The sequence below is a fragment of the Tribolium madens genome, unplaced genomic scaffold (assembly GCF_015345945.1).
Source record: "Tribolium madens isolate multiple individuals breed KSU strain unplaced genomic scaffold, Tmad_KSU_1.1 Scaffold_19;HRSCAF=116;Tcas5.2_LG9, whole genome shotgun sequence".
In the NCBI taxonomy this organism is placed as follows: domain Eukaryota; kingdom Metazoa; phylum Arthropoda; class Insecta; order Coleoptera; family Tenebrionidae; genus Tribolium; species Tribolium madens.
Genome location: NW_025400983.1, coordinates 8,693,386 through 8,712,822, shown reverse-complemented (window position 1 = coordinate 8,712,822; position 19,437 = coordinate 8,693,386). Strand labels below are relative to the sequence as shown.

The 19,437-nt window shown below is 35.5% G+C and overlaps 4 protein-coding genes across 8 annotated transcripts; 2 read left to right on the top strand and 2 right to left on the bottom strand.

The window, feature by feature from the left end:
* Positions 1–646: 646 nt before the first annotated feature.
* LOC123015499 (RNA-splicing ligase RtcB homolog) lies at positions 647–19,215 on the top strand. Of its 3 annotated transcripts, none has more exons than XM_044415258.1 (4): positions 647–1,385; positions 1,443–2,078; positions 2,129–2,369; positions 18,968–19,215. In XM_044415258.1, the coding sequence occupies exons 1-3, from the start codon at positions 729–731 to the stop codon at positions 2,354–2,356; spliced, it is 1,521 nt and encodes a 506-aa protein (XP_044271193.1). In that variant the 5' UTR covers positions 647–728; the 3' UTR covers positions 2,357–2,369; positions 18,968–19,215. The 3 variants fall into 3 exon arrangements, with proteins under 3 accessions (XP_044271193.1, XP_044271192.1, XP_044271191.1); XM_044415257.1 differs by lacking the exon at positions 18,968–19,215 and adding an exon at positions 13,281–14,350; XM_044415256.1 differs by lacking the exon at positions 18,968–19,215 and having other exon boundaries at positions 2,129–2,559.
* Positions 3,249–13,864, bottom strand: LOC123015496 (sodium- and chloride-dependent GABA transporter ine-like). Of its 3 annotated transcripts, none has more exons than XM_044415247.1 (9): positions 13,338–13,864; positions 9,124–9,314; positions 6,877–7,011; positions 6,604–6,826; positions 6,061–6,557; positions 5,903–6,015; positions 5,704–5,844; positions 3,965–4,342; positions 3,249–3,917 (listed from the first exon to the last, which is right to left on the bottom strand). In XM_044415247.1, exons 1-9 carry the CDS (start codon positions 13,730–13,732, stop codon positions 3,414–3,416), a joined length of 2,577 nt encoding a protein of 858 aa, XP_044271182.1. In that variant the 5' UTR covers positions 13,733–13,864; the 3' UTR covers positions 3,249–3,413. The 3 variants fall into 3 exon arrangements, with proteins under 3 accessions (XP_044271182.1, XP_044271183.1, XP_044271184.1); XM_044415248.1 differs by having other exon boundaries at positions 6,604–6,727; XM_044415249.1 differs by lacking the exon at positions 13,338–13,864 and adding an exon at positions 9,651–9,769.
* Positions 14,813–17,815, top strand: LOC123015498 (peroxisomal acyl-coenzyme A oxidase 3-like). Its single transcript, XM_044415255.1, has 6 exons — positions 14,813–15,308; positions 15,354–15,659; positions 15,706–16,025; positions 16,292–16,571; positions 16,620–17,249; positions 17,319–17,815. The coding sequence occupies exons 1-6, from the start codon at positions 15,183–15,185 to the stop codon at positions 17,715–17,717; spliced, it is 2,061 nt and encodes a 686-aa protein (XP_044271190.1). The 5' UTR covers positions 14,813–15,182; the 3' UTR covers positions 17,718–17,815.
* On the bottom strand, positions 17,220–19,320 carry LOC123015502 (glyoxalase domain-containing protein 4). Its single transcript, XM_044415262.1, has 3 exons — positions 19,021–19,320; positions 18,344–18,600; positions 17,220–18,294 (listed from the first exon to the last, which is right to left on the bottom strand). Exons 1-3 carry the CDS (start codon positions 19,164–19,166, stop codon positions 17,852–17,854), a joined length of 846 nt encoding a protein of 281 aa, XP_044271197.1. The 5' UTR covers positions 19,167–19,320; the 3' UTR covers positions 17,220–17,851.
* Positions 19,321–19,437: the final 117 nt, after the last annotated feature.

The following is a 19,437-nucleotide window of genomic DNA, read 5'->3' as shown; positions in this document are numbered from 1 at the left end:
ATGAATTAAACAGGTTTAAAATTCTCACGTTTTGTGTTTTTGCATGCCATTGAATGGCTACTAATAAGATATTTACTTGTGTTACTACCTGTTCTTTACGACCTATATCTTAATATTTTATAAATGAATTAAAAATTTAACTTGAATAAAATGCCAGCAGCAGTAAACAGACTGAAACTTGAATTTATATTTAAAACTCCAAAAAGATAATATAACTCATATCTTTTTGTGCTACTTTGCTCTTTTTGTTTTTTTTTTTTGTTTTTACATTTAATAATTATTAATACATAGCAATTAATAAAAAATGTTATAATTGATGAATACAAATATTTTAAATTATTTATTCTTACTAAAAACTTGTGAAAAAGTTTAAGAGAATGACAATTTGATTTTGTAAGTTAGAGTTGCCAAACTAAAATTTTAAATTTGACACTAACTAGAGGAAAAAAATCGCAATCATTTACAGTCACCCGGTATATTGTTAATTTTTATTAATAATATCTCAATAACTATTATATCTAGTAAAATTCTATCATTATGTTACTTTCGATAAAAAAAAGTAATATTATTATACACCATTTTTGGGTTTATAAACAAAAATAACAATTTTTCGAATTTTTCTCTTAAGGTCGATAAAGTAGGAAACGACAACTATTCTGTAGTTGTCAACCTCAAAAAACCGGTGTTTGGTGTTTTGAGAATCGCTAATTTCTTCAAAAAGTGTGAAAATGGTGGTGCGGCAATACAACCAGGAACTAGAATACCTTGAGAAGATTTCTCCTTACTGCTGGAGGATTAAGAAGGGTTTCCAGCCTAATATGAACGTGGAGGGTGTCTTTTACGTCAACCAAACCCTCGAGAAACTCATGTTGGAAGAATTGCGTAATGCTTGTCGTCCCGGGATGGCGGGGGGCTTTCTGCCGGGAGTTAAACAAATTGCAAACGTTGCTGCCCTACCCGGCATTGTCGGAAAGTCTGTCGGTCTCCCAGATGTCCACTCTGGATACGGCTTTGCTATAGGAAATATGGCAGCTTTTGATGTAGATAACCCTGAGTCTATAGTGTCTCCAGGGGGCGTCGGTTTTGATATTAATTGTGGTGTACGCTTACTACGCACGAATCTCTTTGAAAAAGACGTTCTACCGGTTAAAGAACAACTGGCCCAGAGCTTGTTTGATCACATTCCCGTGGGGGTGGGTTCTAAGGGGATTATTCCAATGAATGCCAAGGACTTGGAGGAGGCTTTGGAGATGGGGATGGACTGGTCGTTACGTGAAGGGTACATCTGGGCTGAAGACAAGGAACATTGTGAGGAGTATGGCCGGATGCTCAATGCGGATCCGTCTAAAGTGAGCATGAGGGCCAAAAAACGGGGCCTTCCACAGGTATATTACTTGTTTTCAAATACTTTTCCATAGTTTGAAAACGTTACTTTTTGTTAGCTTGGCACTCTTGGGGCCGGCAACCACTACGCCGAGATACAAGTCGTGGACGAGATTTACGATAAATGGGCGGCTTGTAAAATGGGCATCGAAGAAAAAGGCCAAGTTTGTGTCATGATACACTCCGGTAGTCGCGGATTCGGCCACCAAGTCGCCACCGATGCCTTAGTCCAGATGGAGAAAGCCATGAAACGTGACAAAATCGAAACAAATGACCGTCAACTCGCCTGCGCTCGGATTGGCTCTCAAGAAGGCCAAGACTACTTGAAATCCATGGCGGCTGCAGCGAATTTCGCGTGGGTCAACCGCAGTTCCATGACTTTTCTCACCCGACAAGCCTTTGCTAAACAATTCAATATGGCCCCCGATGACTTAGACATGCATGTGATTTACGACGTGTCTCACAACATTGCTAAAATTGAGGAACATATCGTTGATGGCAAACAAAAGACACTTTTGGTGCATAGGAAAGGCTCAACTCGAGCGTTTCCGCCTCACCACCCCTTGATTCCCGTTGACTATCAGTTGACGGGTCAGCCGGTCTTGATTGGGGGTACTATGGGGACTTGCAGTTATGTCTTGACTGGAACGCAGCAAGGCATGTTGGAGACGTTTGGGTCTACGTGCCACGGAGCGGTAAGTGCAGTAATATTTCTAGGCAATTTTTTGTTATTGGATTGGCTTAGGGACGAGCGTTATCAAGAGCCAAGTCAAGGAGAAATTTGGACTATACCGACGTTTTGAATAAGTTGGAGGAGATGGGGATCTCGATTAGGGTTGCGTCACCGAAACTCGTGATGGAGGAGGCGCCAGAGTCGTATAAGAATGTTACGGATGTTGTGAATACATGTCACGCAGCCGGGATTAGTAAGAAGTGTATTAAGTTGAGGCCGATTGCTGTTATTAAAGGATGAAGTATTAATTAAGGTATTTATATTTAAAATGTAAATAAAGTTGAATGCTATTGCTAAATTATATTATTAAAATACCTGAAAAGCTAATAAGAAATATTTATTCTGATCAAGAATAACTAATTACACGTACGCATAATTAAAAAAATAACACAACTGCGACACAATTTTTGTATAGTTTGAATTTTCAGTATTTTTAATAAGACTTCTTCCTCTTTATCTTTTGATATAAATGCTATTTTTATGTATAGTTTTTTATTATAATTTTTTTATCTTTAATACAAGTGACAGGTTTGTTATTTTTAATTCGTTTCATAGTACATGTAAGTAAAATTTTATTGAAGTTACAGTCCTTAATTTCTTTTATACACTGTTTCAAACAATCAGTAATAATATAGGTATGTATAATGATGAAAAATAATGAATGAATTATCATGTCAGATACCTTTATTCCCTTTTTCAGTGAATCGTAACAGATTTTTTTAATTGTCATCAATCAATTTTGAATAATAAATCTCAATAACTATAAACAAGTTATTACCACTGATATGAGTTTTGTAAGAGATAACGCGGATCTGTTATACTTTGATCTATCAGCAGTTATTGTATTTATAAATTAACAATAGTATCGCTTTCTTTAAAGAAATAGCCAATTTATTTATAAATATTTACCTCTCTATTATGCATTTTAAAAGGCTTGAAAAATTGGCAACTTTAAATAAACGCTCCGAAGCATAATTAAATTTTCAATAAATTTTATTTTGGTTATCAAGCGTACATGAAAGCACATCCAAAGCCATTAATCACACGGACCGACAACTGCACTTTTGCGTCAATGACTAGACAGAAAAATCCGTCTTTAAAAAACATGTTAATGAAAAATTAAAACAGTAAATCGTAATTGCTGATTTATTGTCTAAAATTTGATACATTACGTATTTAGGTCCAATTTAAGTTAAAACTCTATCTATATCACAATTGTTTCATTTATAATGAATTTGTAACTAAACTAATCAAAATGAGCTTAATTAAGGGAATGTTCATTGGTCACACGAAACGACTACTCTTTGGCGCCATCACATTCATTTTCATTCACTTGCACTTCCTCATCTTTTTTCTCACACTGATTCGTTGCATCAGCCGTCGCGAGGTGTATGTTAGAATGAGACGAATAATCTTTTTCTTGATGAGCTTCAGTATTTGTACTATCGGACGCTGGATCGTCGGACTGAAATCTGTCTTCTTCAGGGATAGTCCCGTTTTGAACACTATTTTTAAGAACATCTTCTTTCGAATTGTCCAGTTTGTGACGCTGGACTTTGTCGATATTCAAAAAAAGGGGTTTTTGCACGGCGACTTTCTCCAAATCGAATTTGTGTACAGTGGGCACGCGACTCAGGGGAATGTAGAAAGGTACTGTTGTGGAGTTGGAGTCTTTCGAATCCGGTTTGTGCATCACCAACATCGGCTCGATTTCGCCTTCCTTCACCATGCATTCGCAGTCGAATTCCTCGCATTTTGGGCACTTGTCGAAGAGGTCCGATTTTAAACTACTTTTCAATTTCTGGAAAACAATGTTAGATTTTTTTTACTTAATATTTATTGGTGTACCTCCATGAACGTATTGCCCGGAGAGTTCACAAACACATACACCATGTATATAGGAATGCATAAAATCGACAAGGCGGAGATTATCCAACCAATCACTATAGCCCAAATTGGGTAATGATATTCTCCATTGTTGTAAGTCGGTGATTCGTAATCGATCATGCAGAAGACCCAAACGGAGAAAATCATAAGAGGGGTTGCTATCAGCCAACAGAATTTGAAGTAAAAACTTGGTTGGCGGCCAGTCATTGTCTTCACGTTTTTACTCAATCTTGTCACTCCGTAAAACCACGCAATTGCAATCACTTCGAAGAATGCTAGATACATTATGGAAATCGAAGCAGCGTAATGATCTATCAGCTGGAAGAAATAAATTCCGCCCTAAAACAACAACGGTAAGGTTACAAATTTAGCAGATTCCGGTTTTGTATCCACACATACTTTTTCAAAAGCAAAATCAGGTTTTTATTAAAAAAACATAACGTGTTTGCATCGTTATTTCGACTACTACATTTTAAAAATTAATACAGTTTACCCCAAACTTACTGTTGGGACAGTAACATTTTTAGTTATGTCTGAAAGTGCTTATTCATAATTAGAACTTCTGCAAAGTGTAGTGATTTCCATTAAAGAGCCAATTTGTATGTAGCAAATTCACCAGGCAACATGATTTTTCTAACAAGCATAATTTTTGGTACATAGTCTTTTTAAAACGCGCCATTAAACTTATAATGGTAAAATTAAAAAACCTCCAACACGTCACGTTTTTAATGAATAATTTTATTTGATAAACGTTAATCTAAGGCATTATTATCAGAAATAAATTTAAATTTCATCCCGTATAACTGATTTGTAATCGCAAATCAATTTATTTTCCGTTTAAGCAAGTAAGAAAATGAATCCTTTATGTATCAAGACAAAATTGTCCAAGTAAGTAATGCGCAAATCCGAGAAGGAATTTTCTTAGGACCTCAAATCCATATCGAAGTTTTCCATATTGAAGTTTTTGTGCAAAAGTTAGATACATGTAACTGCTTGAAATTCTTTTAAGAGTGTAGTCAACAGATTTCTTGGCAATAATAGAAATGAAAATTATTCTACATTTATCTAAAAACTATTTGAAAATAGTAGACTCGACTGCCGTGTGTCTCTAAAAGTGCATTTTCCGATTCGATTTGTTTCTACAAAACTTAAGGACTGTAAATGATCAACAAGAGCGTTTTCAAGATATTAGTGCCATGGAAAAAAGGTATCAAGATATATATGGGATTCGATAATGATGGGGAACTTCTGCAGGTTTCTGTAAAAGGAAGATTTTACTCCTAGTAAAAGACAAAAACGAACTTCTTGAAAATGTTTCTTTGTTAAATTTGTGTTTAATTTATTATCTGGTGTTCCATTTTGTGTAGTTTAAAATTTAAAATTAGAAATGGTTTAATACATTTTCTTAGTTTAGTTTATATCGTGAATATGAGTGATTACCTCGACCACTCTTTAAATATGAAAACAAAAATAACAAAAAAATAGAGAAATGTGGTGATCATTTTTAGATTTTTTGAACAAAATTACATAGGATACAGGTATATTTATTAAAGTTAGAAAAAAAATTTGAAAAAAAAAGTAAAAAAAATAAATATATAAATATTTTTAAAATGTAATATCTGTTGTATTTAAAAAAATTGCTTATTCGCAATAGTACCGAGTGGGGTGTGCAATATAGTGAAATTTGGAAGGATTTTTACCTGCGTGACGTTTGGTAGTCCACAAATGAGTGAAACCACGCAAATGATTAAGACCAGGACCTCATGGCACATCAGGTGTTTTTTGATCCATGTTGGGAATCCATCTTGAATGGAAGTCACCACGACTTCAACAATAGCAAACTAGAAGACATCTAGATGAAACAATATTACAATACTTATGACATTTTTTTATCATTACTTGGCTGTTTAAAGCCAGACAAATCAACATGAAGAAGAAGAGAACGGCCCAGAGTTGTGCTGCTGGCATTTTCGCCATGGCTTGAGGATACACCACGAAGATTAATCCTGGACCTACAAGACTGTTAAAATTGCCCTTAAGTGAGTTCTAGATGTTACCATCATCGATGACGGCTTCGATTGACGTTCCCTGCTCCGAGGCTATATTTCCAATGGTAGCAAAGGCAAAAATTCCGACTAAAAGACTCGTTATGGCATTTACGAACGAAACGGCTAGAGTATCGTGTAGGATGTTATTGTTGTATTTGCTGTAGCTAGCGAACGAGATCATGGAACCAAAGGCAATACCCATGGAATTGAACGTTTGAGCGGCAGCATTGACCCACACTTTGGCATCGAGTAGTAGATGAAATTTGGGCTTGAAAAAATACCGCATGCCCTTGTCAGCTCCCTCCAGAGTTAAACTCTTTGCGAGGAAAACAATGATGAGGAGAAAGGGCAAAGTGGCGGTGAAATACCGGACTTTAGCCGAAGATTTAATACTTTTCCATATTGCGAAATAGACCATCACCCACGCACAGAGGAGGCACGCGACGAGTTCCCATCGCAGACTATCAAAATCTTCGATGCCGTCGCCGATTTGGAGAACCTTTTTGCTGAAAATTTCGAGTAGAAAGGGTGTCATCGTTGGTGAGGGCTTACTCGTAGAATTGTTCAGCGGGGGTTTGGCTGTCGTTGGGCTTGGCGACGTTGGGGGAGGATTTGCCGGGCACCCAACACTCGTCCGTGTTCCAACGATGGGAGCAGTCTTCCCACGGCTGTTTCGCTTTGAACGAAGTGAAGAAATAGTAAATTCCGTACGCTATTATCACACTGTAGTAAGTTGACATGAGAAATGAAATAACTACGCTACCTAGACCGGTTCCTGAACAAAGAGTTAGTAAGAGTTGGCGCGATTTGAAACAGTTAGAATACCTTTTAGAAGGGGGCACAAGTGGCCCAGAGCGCCGATGGGGCCACGACCGGTGTATTGACCCACGCTTAGTTCCATGTACAGCATGGGGACGCCACAGACTATCATTATAATCGCGTAAGGGATGAGAAATACACCTGGAATTTCAAGATTCAGGAAACCAAAAATTCAAAATAAGTAAAATAAGTGTGTCAGATTCATTGTAATGATCACACTTTTGTTTATTATTGAGAATATTTTATTTAAGTGGTTATCAAACACTTATTTTTACATCTTTGGTATAGTTGTCTTAAAACAATTTTAAAAAATATACATAACATGGTTTTTCGAGTGCTTTCACTAAGCAGAGTCAAGATTTTGTTTTTGGTCTTAAAAAAAAAAGATTGAGATATATTTAAGTAAAAAAGGGGCTTTCAATGCGAAAATATAATTTAGAGGACTTGCTTTTTATTCTCGGCACCTACTACCTATCAAAGTGGCCTATGATTCTAAAATTAAGTTGGTAGGTAGTATTGAGACAGAGAATATGATATAAGCCGCGTCAAATTTTCTGTTTTCTGTGTTTATGTCACTCAAACACAAGCCACTTTGATTGGGATTTTAATTGAAGACAGGTTTTATGTTATGTTACTTTACCGTTAATTTTTTTAATCATTCGAGCTCAAAAAATGTATTTGCGATGTTGGCATTTTTCGGATAGATTTGAAACTAGATCTTACACTACCTTTAGTTTTAGGACATCGATATTTCGATGTTATCTGTTTTAATATCAACACATTTAGAACTAGTAATAAATAAATATATCATCTCAGTTGAAAAACAATATTTTTGATTACGTTATCAGTTTCTTTGAATTAAATTATTGTTTTCAAAAAGTAACAAGCTTCCGTTTTGTAGATACTTTTTGTAAGTGATAAATGGAATTAAACATATTTTTAACAAAGAATTAAGCAAATTTATGTTCCAGGAAACTATTACAGTTAAAAAGTTGAAAATGCACGATCTCATTGAATAATGTTTTATTTATCTTGGAAATGATATAATCAGTAACAACACAATAATAAAAATTTACGCAATCATGTCACTTTTTACATTTTTGAATTGGTTTTATTTGATATCAGGTGGAGTTTCAAAAAAAAGAACAACAAAATTTTTCTACGACCCTAACAGAAAGTAAGTTTTTCCACCCTAATTTTAAGTGGCCAATTACCTCCCAGGGAGGTAAAAATTTTACCTCCTTCATCCACACATGCTGCTAGATATAAGGGAAAAACTGGAATATCAAGAGAAATTGTTAGTTTCGCAGGTTTTCTTGCTGAATCGTTTTACATTGGAGGAAAAGATACACTTTCCTCACTTGTAATACAAATACCTATTATCTTTGAAAGTATTCATAATTTGCATTCATGTTTTTTAACAAAAGTTTGCTCATATCTGTCAAACTGCGTTACGAAATTGCGAAAACTATACAAAAATGTTGCGTTATAAGCCTTGACTGTTTATTGTGTGAACACTGAAATGATATAATTTTCCAATTTTAATTGTATAATTATGTACGGGAAATGGCTTTTCATTAATTAAACTGGATTTTATTTATTTGTTCAGTTAATTTTTGAAGTGAATGTGCAAAATCGGTCAATCTGAGATAATTTTAAAAAGTCGGAATAGTATTTGTGTTGAGTACGTAAATTCGGTCATTAAAAAATATGTATTTACAAAAGCATGAGTATTATTTTTTCATGAAATGCTTATGTTCGTTAGAATTAGTTGGTTTGTAATTTTATTGTTGTTGGTGAAGCATGAGACATTGCATTTATGACAGTTTTATCTCATTTTGCAATTGAGGAAACCAACAATAAGTCATTAAAGTTGAGCTACTCGAAACATGAGTGTTTGGGTTGGGAAAAGTTGTAACTTTTAAGTCAAAAATCGATCAATGAGATGGAAGTGATTTTAGTCGAGAGTATTTTTTCCAAGTAATAACAATAAAACAAAGGATGTGTCATTAATTTCGTGTTTCATTGCATAACATTTTTTCCTCTCAGCTCGGAGCAGGTTTGGTTTTGATTAATTCAAACTCTGAGTCAACCAAGTCGACCTCGCGATTTCCTCCCAAAATCTTTTTCGAATTTTCAAGTTCAACGACTCGATTTTCCTTTTATCATCGGCACATTTACGCAACGCGACCTCATCTGACACACTTTTTCAACATTGTGTATGAATTATTTTTCCACCTAGACCTTATTTACCTCCACCACTTTTGTAACATAAATACGGAAACCTCCAGACTGATCCTAAACCGACGCTGTAGCCCACACAAGCCAACACGAATTGGAGTTTGTTGGACCATGTTTGTCTTCGTGGTTTAATATAGACGCTGTCTTCGTCATCGCCACTGCCGTCGTCACTCTCGCCGTCGTATAAATATTCTTCGGGGGGCCTGAAATTTCGAAAAACTTTCTGTAATGCGATTCTCGGTCCGACCTTGTTAATTACTTCCGTTAAAGCGGCTGACATGTAATCCGCAATTACATTCTGCGTTTTAATATTTCTATCTTCAATCTTTTTTGTACGAAATCAAAGGGGGAAAATCCTGTACCCCCCAATTAACGTGATAAATGGCTCAGGCACAATTATTGTAGTTTTTGTTTCCGAAATTTAAACACTACACCGACATTATACATATTAAAAAAAATCGTCATGGAGCACACGTGATATCACATAATTTACTGTTCACCTTGCCTTACAATAATGATATTCTATTGTGAGTACTTACAAAACCGTTGGAAATATGAATCCGTACTGATCTATCCTTGGTTTAGGCCTAAGGTAGTACACTTTGCGAGCACCCATTCTGCTTTTACTCTTGCAGAAAAATAAAATTAAAGTTCTTTTCGCTGTATTTATACGGTAAAAACCAATATTAGCACGTTATATTTAGTTTAGTTTGTGAATTAGTTTGTCAACAGTAATTTCGTTGTGAAAATTTGCCATGAAGGGCAGTGTGACTCTGGCCGATTGCCAGTCGGGAATTTTAAAATAAATATATTTTCCATTTATTTTAAAATGTTGAGACAATTGAATTGAATCTGGGTCAATTGGAGAGAAAGAGCCTTCGACATAATTATTTACATTGTGTCGTATACGATTAAAATTTTATCATTTTTGTGTCGTCAAAAGTTGTATAAAAAAAGATTAATTAAGGATGATGGGCTTTGTATTGTTGCAAGTTGAGCCCCTTTTCGCTCATTTCCCGTACTTCAATCGAAAACAATCAGCGTCATGTGAAAAGATTGCTTAATAAATTATGATAAATGTGTAAAGTAATTTGTTTATAACGAGATGTAAATATTTGAAACAGTATTGTGCAAAGGTGAGTCTCGCTCGTGACAAATTAAGCCGCTAATTCAGCGGAATTAAATTTAGAACGAAAATTCTGAAAATGTCTCCAAATGCAGTGATGGTACCATGCAGAACTAAAGCGGTTACTTCCTGCAGAGGATGCGCTAATAGCCGACCTTGTTGGCCAATCTGACCTCTAATTCAGCCGTTCCTGTCCCGGATTGGACTATTTGTGTGGTCCACTGTGCAACCTCGACGTTTTTTCAAAATTATTTTGCTAACGATAGGTCAAATAACTTAAGACTCTTGGAATATGCAAATTCATCGTATCCTCGAGCCGTCACGTCATGCGGCTGCAGACACACTCTCCAGAATCGTTAAAACAAAGCGCGTTTTTCATTCAAGGTCCGCGGATTTTCACTCAAAATCCGACGAATTTCGGGCCGTTAACCCGATCTCGGGTCAGATAATTTTTACAACGTTGACACTAACGGAGCGTTAAATTTTACGACTTGTCACACTGAATTCATTCAGTTTTTCTGGTTTTAAGTATTTTTACTCGATGTTGTGGATTGTTTCATTCGCCATTCATCGGATTCGGTACACAAGGTCCAATTTACGATGGAGTGGAAATCAGCTTTTGTGGTTGAGAGAAAACGAAAGCAAAATGATTGAATGAAGTTGATTATTTAAATTTTGGATGACTAATAGCTGGGATAGTCATAGTTTTATTTCCGTGATGAAACAGATTTTCAAATTTTTATTACAAATGTTCAATGTTTGCAAACTGATGAGTTGAGCTAACATGAAAGTCGGTTTTTATCGAATTTTTGGAAACCTAATTAAATTTATCTTAACGAGAATAACGGTGAAGTGAAATTTTCAAATTTGGTTGTTTTATGATTGTATTTTTGACGTCATTTTTTAATCAATATGGGTTGGCCCAGTATTACAATATGTATTAGCATAATACTGTTTTTATTTTTACATCCATCCAAGAAATTTAAATTGTCAAAATTTTAGATTAAAATTGGTAGAAAATATGGAAAAAACATCTATCACTGTTGTAGAATAATACATTTCAAAGGTAAATTGTAACTTCTATTGTTAAAAGGCAGTTAATAGTTGCCAAAAAACATTAAAATAGAATATTGTTAGATTTACATCAATGTCAATGTAGCTTTTAAAATCTTTTTGACGGTAAACAAATTTTTGAAATTTTGCAAGTCATTCATGAAATTTATCGTATACTTATTTTTGCTATTTCAAGTGAATTTTTCAATTTTTGGTTGTTCTATTCAAAAAAGAAAAAAAAATTTTTTTAATTGCAGAGCGTTATGGTAGAAATGTAGACAAAACTGCTGCATCGTTTGAATTTTTAAATAATAATAATAATAAAGAATTAAATTTTGTAAAATTCTTAAATTATTTTCTTAAAAAAACTTGAATTAACTATTTTATATTACGTATCATATTTTTCATCCCTCTGTTTATAATGATTTTTTTTGCTTTTAAACTCGTTTCTAAATAATAATTTACTATTACTACTACTTTTGTCATACTTATTTACTTCTGCGTGACATATACCTCGAGACTTTTCTATTACCATGCGACGGCAACTCGCAAATACGTTTCTTGAGGTGAAATACGTCGCAAATACTTTATTTTAGATAAAAGAAAAATTAGTACTTCAGCTGGATCCTACTGAGAAATTTAAAGCCAAGAAGCTCCACTATTTCATAAAGAAAAAACATTGTGAAAAGTGACAGTTTGGCAATACAAAAGTCCCGAGATATACATAGTATTTTTTATTGTACTTAAACAAGCTTTATTAATAAGTTTTGTACAAGCTTTATTAATTTATTAAGTTTACGACTTTCTGGTGGATTTATTTAAGTAGTTTCAATACAACACATTGGTATACCTACATAAGTGTACTAATGCTCCCTAAAAGAAGAAGAGTTAAAAGTTAAACACATAATTTTGGTTAAAATAAAAAATAATTGATAAGAAGGTATTTAAAGTTCCACTGTTTTGTTTAATTTTGTTTATCAATTTTTACAATTTTTTTAAGCCATCCATATGACTTGCGTCTTTGTTAAACTTGAAATGATTTGTCAGAATTAAACTTTCATTGTTTACCAAACAGTTTTTTTCTTAATTTGTTATCATTGTTTTGTCTTTAAAATACATTTTCTCCTGGTTATCGAAAATGATATTTTCGTATTAGTGTACTATTTATGTTTACAAATTTTGTAAAAGAATTGAGAATTCAGTTATGAAAAAAAAAAACACTTTTTGACTCAACTTCATGTTAAATTCCATTCTCCAATCAATCAATCATCAAAGCATCGTTTCAAGCTTTTGTTATGAAAATGTGGGCAAAAATATTCCTTTACTTGATTTTTTCAAATAAACGTTAGACTTTCTTTATTTTGGTTTAATTATTTTCACTTATTTTACCCAACTATCAAAAAAATTTTTTTGTGTTAAGTCCATTAACCTACTTTTGAACTAATGACAAAAATCTATTTTTGGGGGTACGAGTATTTTCGTTTCAGAGAGTAACAGCACTATTTAAGATTTTTATATTATTGCCTTTGGTAAAACGGATTTAAAAACAACCAGTAATAAAACTGAATTACTTGTAGTTAATGGGTGTTGTCTGTAAAATGATCAGTAATAAAAGCAGCTACTGGTGTCATTATTTTATGATGTACATTCATTGTATTGTACATAAATTATGTTAATCTCTAGGTTTATAAGCTTCTATCAAGTGACAAAGTGCTCTCACTATACGTATTTAAAAATGTGATATTTTTAAAACTAAATTAAAAATAAATATTTTTTTCATATGAAATTATCTTAATTGGCGTAAAGTGTGGTACTTTTAAATAATGAAATGTTGATAGCTGGGTTATCACCGGGTATTAATTTGACTTTTACATGACACGAACTAATCACAGGCATCTTGTAAATAATAGAGAGAAGCATACAAATCTTTAAACCCTGTGTACTCTCGTGGTTCCAAGTTTCTATTTTCGTTCTGTTGTACGGTTCTTAGCAGAAACTGGTAGTAAAAGGAAAAGGCGGCGAGGCCAGTGCAACATTCCAAACTTACGTCGGCGGATTGACGATGTTGAAGAGTTCAACGGGCGACGTGGGCACCCTCCTCACGATCATCTTCTTGCCGTCGGTGGAGCCCATGCCCACAGAGGCCCAAGAGCGCACCGACGCCGCGTCGGACAGCGGCTTCGAGAGGTGGCTGCCAGACTCGCTGCTAGTCTTCGCGAAGGTCATCTCACCGACGTAGGCCGACCTCAGAGACCTCGTGCTGTTCTCGCGCCGGAAGCTCGGCGAGGGCGCTCTTTGGTTCGCTTCTTTAGCATCGGTATCACAGTGGCGGTCTTCGGGGTCCGTCTTGAGGCGCTTCGGGACGGCGCTTGCCTTCACGTCGTCCATTTTGTGGGCTCTGCTCGCGTTGAACTGGAGAGTGGCGGCGGCTTTAGGCTCCATTATTGGAAGATTGGGAGCAATTTGGGCCTACACTGTCATTACGACGGACGCACTTCATGGTTTCAAATGGGAGAGAGGCGAATGGCGAAGCTGCTGAGGACTAGCGCTGCCGCGGCAAGACTGACAATTCGGTTTGGAACGCCAATCTCGGGTTCCCACTCTTGGTTATTATCGCGATATTTTATTAATAAATAGGGATTTTAGAGATTTTTAAAATTACGGTTCTTTGAAACTGCCGCTCAACTTCTAACTACTGGAAATCTGTCTTTTTATCACGTTTTTAATCTATTTTACAAACAAACTAATAATTGGAGTGTTTAGTAATTCAAGTGATTGTTTTCAATCTAATGTTATCTACATTGATAAACTGGTTTTTTTCAAATCAGATTTATTTGGCCTAAAATTTCCACAAGTACACGCATTTAGCAAATATAAACAGAAAAAATAGACGTAAAGAATTTTGGAAAAATAAAACTGTTGCGCGGTTGGATAGGCAACCAAACTTACTCCTACTAATTTTCAAGAATTAACATTATTAATATTTATACCAGACTATATAATTTAAAAACATTTTTTTTCAATGTTGTAATACGAGTGTTTGCTATTTACATACATGTACTTTTTCAATTACATATACTCGTACATCTATTTGCAATAATTATGTAATCTACTAGTTTTAATTAAAAAGCAAGTTTATCAAAGAAATGTCTTGTAGTTATTACATTTTTAAAACCTAGTTTTTGCACATTTTAATTTTAATTTTTTCAATGTTAACTTGGAGAAAAATGGTACAATGTTAATACTCGTAAGTTAATAAATCTACCTATATCAAGAAGGAACATTTTTATTTTATTCTTTGAATTCGAAATTGTATTGATTCATATTTGCAAATGCAGGTAGTATATTTTTAACGAAAATTCTACCTTTTCCCGAATAATTGTTTTGTGAAATACGTGGAATTGTCAAAACTCGATCAAAATTGATTATTTTTTAATATTGTGGATTTGTGATTGTGCTAATTGGGGATTTGTTTAGTCTGCAGTCCGTTTGGCTCGCAGTTTTGCCCGGGTCTCCCCTATTCTGTTAATATCCGGCATCGACCTGATGAGGGTACTCTACATTGCCACGCATTTCTTACATAATGTTTATTATCTCCTTTCTCTCTATTAGCTAAATTAGAAAGTTGTCACTAAATTGGTACAGTTTTCTGTAATATTTCGAATATTTCGTTAAGCATCAAAGATCAAGGTTAGGTTAACATGAATTTTACAAAAAAAACTATAAAAGTATCTATTAAACCTTGCAAGTGTAAAGTCCGCTATATGTCGTCAAGTCAGTGAACTAATAGACTACATGACAGTACAAAATTTTTAATGTTATCGCAACTCGCGAGATATATAAATTCAGTGTAAATAATTGTGTTATTCAAACAGTGCGGCGTATTATTGTTATGAAAATGTCACATCTATTGAAAAATTTTCCACCAGGCCCTTTAGACCTTTATAGGAAAAGGGCGTCATTCGATTGGAAAAGATTAAAAGTTTTTCTAGAAACTGAAGAAATCGTCAAGTATCAAGTAAGTTTGGTTTTGTAAAAGGAAACATTTTCTTATTGTTGGCAGAATGAACTTTTCGAGGTACTGAAAAATCACCCAGAGTACCAACACGACCTACTCTCCCAGTCGTTCGAGGAACAGCGGCGTATTGCAATGAGACGAGCCCTTGCTTACGCCGACATAGACCTCTTATCCGTCCCCAAACTAATCGAAAATGTTAAAACAGGCGCCGTCATGACCAGAACCATGATGCAATTGAGCCCATCCGCCACCGTCAAGTACTCAGTGGGCAAGGGTTTATTCACCAACGTTATAAGAAGCCAAGGGACTGAAAGACACTACGACATCTTAGATTTAGCAGAGCGTGGCGAGGTTAGCTTCAATTATCTGAAACTACAATAATGATTAAAATTATTAGATCCATGGGTGTTTCTGCCTTACGGAAATCGGCCATGGAACCAATACCAAGGGCATGCGAACTTGTGCCACTTACGACAAAAACACCCAACAGTTCGTCCTCCACACACCTGATTTCGAAGCAGCGAAGTGTTGGGCGGGCTCATTGGGTCAGATGGCATCGCATGCCGTTGTCTATGCCCAATTATATGTCGATGGTGTACACCACGGACTCCACACTTTTGTGGCACCCATCAGAGACCCTAAGACATTACTACCATATCCCGGAATTATAGTAGGGGACATGGGTGAAAAGATCGGTCTCAATGGGATCGACAATGGGTTGGTATTTAATTAAGTTTCTCGGTTCTCACAATAATAAAGCGAACGAGCTTCTTAAGGAAGAAAACGTTTATATCCGGGCGTAGCGAGTGCGTTAATTGTCAAGGCTATTAATCGTCGAATAACATACGAGTTAATTGGGCATCTGTTTTTAATTTTTTCAAGTTAATGTTAAAAAAGCTATAGTCAAGCTCGTTTATTGTTTTTTGTGAAAATTGAGTAAACCGAAACCATCAAAATAAGTTCCAATTCTGACTATTTTGCAGTTTTTTGAGTTTTGATAACTACCGCATTCCGCGTGAAAACCTTCTGAGTAAAAACGCCGATGTGACCCCTGAAGGCAAGTACGTTACGAGGTTTAAGAACCCAAAGGATCGACATGGGGCTGCTTTGGGGGCCCTGTCTATAGGTCGTGTTAATATAACCGGAATTTGTGAAAGTTACGCCACGAAGGCGCTCACGATTGCGATTAGGTATGCAGCTGTGAGAAAACAGTTTGGGCCAGAGGGCGAGGAAGAAGTTCCAATTTTGGAATATCAGTCACATGTGAGTAGAAAAACTCGGCTTAAAGTCTTTCTAATAGTGTTTTTGTAGCAACACCGGCTTTTGCCGTACTTGGCTGCTGTTTATGTCTTGAGGGTGTTTAGTAACTACATTTCTGAGACGAATTATCAATTCACTATTGACTCAGTTTTGAATCAGAATAAGGAGTCTTTGGGCGACCTGGGGATGGAGATCCATGTGATTTCATCGGCTTGTAAACCCGTCGCGGGTTGGTTAGCACGTGACGTGATCCAGGAGTGCAGGGAGGCTTGTGGGGGCCACGGGTATTTGAAAATAGCCGGAATTGGGGATATCAGAAATGACAATGATGCTAATTGCACATACGAAGGCGAAAATCACGTGTTAATTCAACAGACCAGCAACTGGTTGATCAAACTGTGCTCCGAAATTGAAAGAGGGGCCAAAATTGAGACTCCTCTGCAATCGGCCAACTTCCTGACAAATGCTTCTCAAATACTCAAACATAAATTTGCTGCTAATAGTTTAGATGAGGTTTATCGGCCTGATACCATCATAGATGCCTATCAATGGCTGGTATGTTATCTTTTAAAACAAACAAAGAACAAGTTGGACACTCTAATGAAACAAGAAGGCGAGTTTTGGGCTAAAAATAATACTCAAGTGTATTACGCAAAAAGCCTGGCAATCGCCTTTATTCAGGTATGAAGGCATTGAACAAAAAATTATAAATGCCACTCATAATAGCTATTAATTTGAATTTCATTGTAGCACTTCTTCTTGCAACGAATGTTGGTTGTTATAAATCAAGCAAACGACGCTGATAATAAGAGAATCCTTTCAAAACTGTTCTCTTTGTACGGGTTGTGGAGCCTAGAGAAGTTTTTGGCAACTTTGTATGAAGGGGGGTACACCCAGGGCCCGAAAGCCACTCATTTAATCCATGAAGGTGTTTTAACACTTTGTCATGAGATTAAAGACGATGCAGTCTCTCTGATTGACGTAATAGCGCCTCCTGATTTTATCTTGAATTCGGTTTTGGGGGCTTCCGATGGGCGGGTTTATCAAAGGCTACAATCGGCGATCTTTCGGTCACCTCATGCCATGAGTAGGCCGAAATGGTGGCGAGAACTAGTTCATTGGAACGCCGATTTCAAGAATAAATTGTGATAAGTGGGTTGTTGTCAAATGGTTTTTTTTGTTGTGGAACTTTATATATTTTATTTTTATAACAATATAATATGAAAGAATAAATACTTTTGTAATAATATCACCTTTCCACCCTTAAATTAATAGCTCAATATTTATGATTTATCTCTTGCGATATAACGGTCGAGTAGCCTATCACTATTTGGATCCACTTGTGATAGTTGAGTAAACCCTTCCTCATCCACGAAACAGATTTCGTGTCCATCAGGATCGCATAAAATAATCACATGAACTGTAGCCTTTCCTGGCGTATCCAGCGACATCAGAGGCTTAAAGATGGTATGTTTATGTTCCTCGACTTTTTTAGCGATTTTCGGCTGCTCTTGAGCGGGGCAAGCAAAAGCGATACGTCCGTATGCTTTAGCTCTCTCAACCGGTCCTCCAATCTCCTCCAACTCCAATTTAGCTTCATTTTCTTTGAAACCTAACAAAACACTTTTGTCGGTCCTCCCGAAAATCGTCAAACCCAAAACGCCGTTCCAGTAGTTGATAGATTTCGTTAAATTCGAACAAGACAAGGTTACTTTTACAACTGGATCTGCAATAAAATATTAGACAAATCATTTTTGAAGCATTTGTTTACTTACCACGATTGGTGGGTTGGGGTTCGTCGATTATTTGGAATTTGTAACCACCTGGTGCTTCTAGGATATTGCCGTCTAAGATAGGCCACTTGTTCTCTTTTGCACGTTGCAAGGCCTCTTTGCTGCGTATTGTAATACCGCGGTAATCATTGCCCATTTCATAGGACTTTATACCATAATTGTAAGTTAATTCGATGGCAAAATGAGTCGATTCAGGACCATAACCGACCATAGTTTTACTCCACCGGTTTGCGTAAGGACTGTAACAATAAAACGAGGTAAAAAGTTAATTGCCTCAATAAAATATGATCACTCCCACGAGAATCTCATTTAGATGATTCCTGTAATTCTTGCATTCAAGTTAAAATTCACTTTCCTTTATGAAATAAAATGAAGCAAAATTGGAATTTGATTGCGTTGCGTAGATTACTTTTACTTAGTAAAATGTTTTTCTGATTAAGTACCTTTCCTATAGGTACAAAAAAAGATGTTTCACTTTTCCTACACTCTCTTTATGACCTATGGGATTATCAATATTACTAGAACAAGTTTTTATGCATGGGATGGTAAAAGCAAAACGCATTTTATTTTCGAAATTTTTCTTTTTATACAAATTTTTGGTTTCAGATTCCCGGTGCTTTTTAATTGTGATTTAACAAGAAAAAAGTGTGGTGGCTTACCCATTGCACACAGCTTCACATCCATCCGCAAATTCCTCATGTCTCAAGACTTTCATACCCAAAATATCGCGATAAAATATAGCAGTTTGCTTGCGATCTGGGATTTTGAAGACATAGTGTAGAGCCCTACCTGTGATGAAACCCATTGTGTAAACTTCACTAACGATTTAGAATGACTCGCAAGAACCTAAAGCTAGTTATTATCTAAATCTAAAGTCTTGTGATTGTTGTCATCCTTCACAAAATAATTGATTTTGTGAAATCTTCAAGGTTATTTTCACAGTTTTACACGTCATATACTTTATACTGTATAATTGGTTGCATAACCTTTTTTTTACTTTAAAAATAAAATAACAAATAGTTTAGGCAAAATATTTATTTAAAAAGTTAAAGAAATAGAAGCAATCTTTAAGATTT

Bases quoted from the DNA above. Each gene is read 5' to 3' on its own strand.
- LOC123015499 (XM_044415258.1), top strand. From the start codon at position 729: ATGGTGGTGCGGCAATACAACCAGGAACTAGAATACCTTGAGAAGATT. The intron at 1,386-1,442 runs GTATATTACTTG...ACTTTTTGTTAG, and splicing joins AAAAACGGGGCCTTCCACAG to CTTGGCACTCTTGGGGCCGG. The intron at 2,079-2,128 runs GTAAGTGCAGTA...GGATTGGCTTAG, and splicing joins GGTCTACGTGCCACGGAGCG to GGACGAGCGTTATCAAGAGC.
- LOC123015496 (XM_044415247.1), bottom strand. From the start codon at position 13,732: ATGGAGCCTAAAGCCGCCGCCACTCTCCAGTTCAACGCGAGCAGAGCC. The intron at 9,315-13,337 runs GTAAGTTTGGAA...TCGAAATTTCAG, and splicing joins AACATCGTCAATCCGCCGAC to GCCCCCCGAAGAATATTTAT. The intron at 6,016-6,060 runs GTAACATCTAGA...ACAGTCTTGTAG, and splicing joins CGAAGCCGTCATCGATGATG to GTCCAGGATTAATCTTCGTG.
- LOC123015498 (XM_044415255.1), top strand. From the start codon at position 15,183: ATGAAAATGTCACATCTATTGAAAAATTTTCCACCAGGCCCTTTAGAC. The intron at 16,026-16,291 runs GTTGGTATTTAA...ACTATTTTGCAG, and splicing joins CTCAATGGGATCGACAATGG to TTTTTTGAGTTTTGATAACT. The intron at 16,572-16,619 runs GTGAGTAGAAAA...GTGTTTTTGTAG, and splicing joins TTTTGGAATATCAGTCACAT to CAACACCGGCTTTTGCCGTA.
- LOC123015502 (XM_044415262.1), bottom strand. From the start codon at position 19,166: ATGGGTTTCATCACAGGTAGGGCTCTACACTATGTCTTCAAAATCCCA. The intron at 18,601-19,020 runs GTAAGCCACCAC...TTATTGTTACAG, and splicing joins TGTGAAGCTGTGTGCAATGG to TCCTTACGCAAACCGGTGGA. The intron at 18,295-18,343 runs GTAAGTAAACAA...ATTTTATTGCAG, and splicing joins ACCCCAACCCACCAATCGTG to ATCCAGTTGTAAAAGTAACC.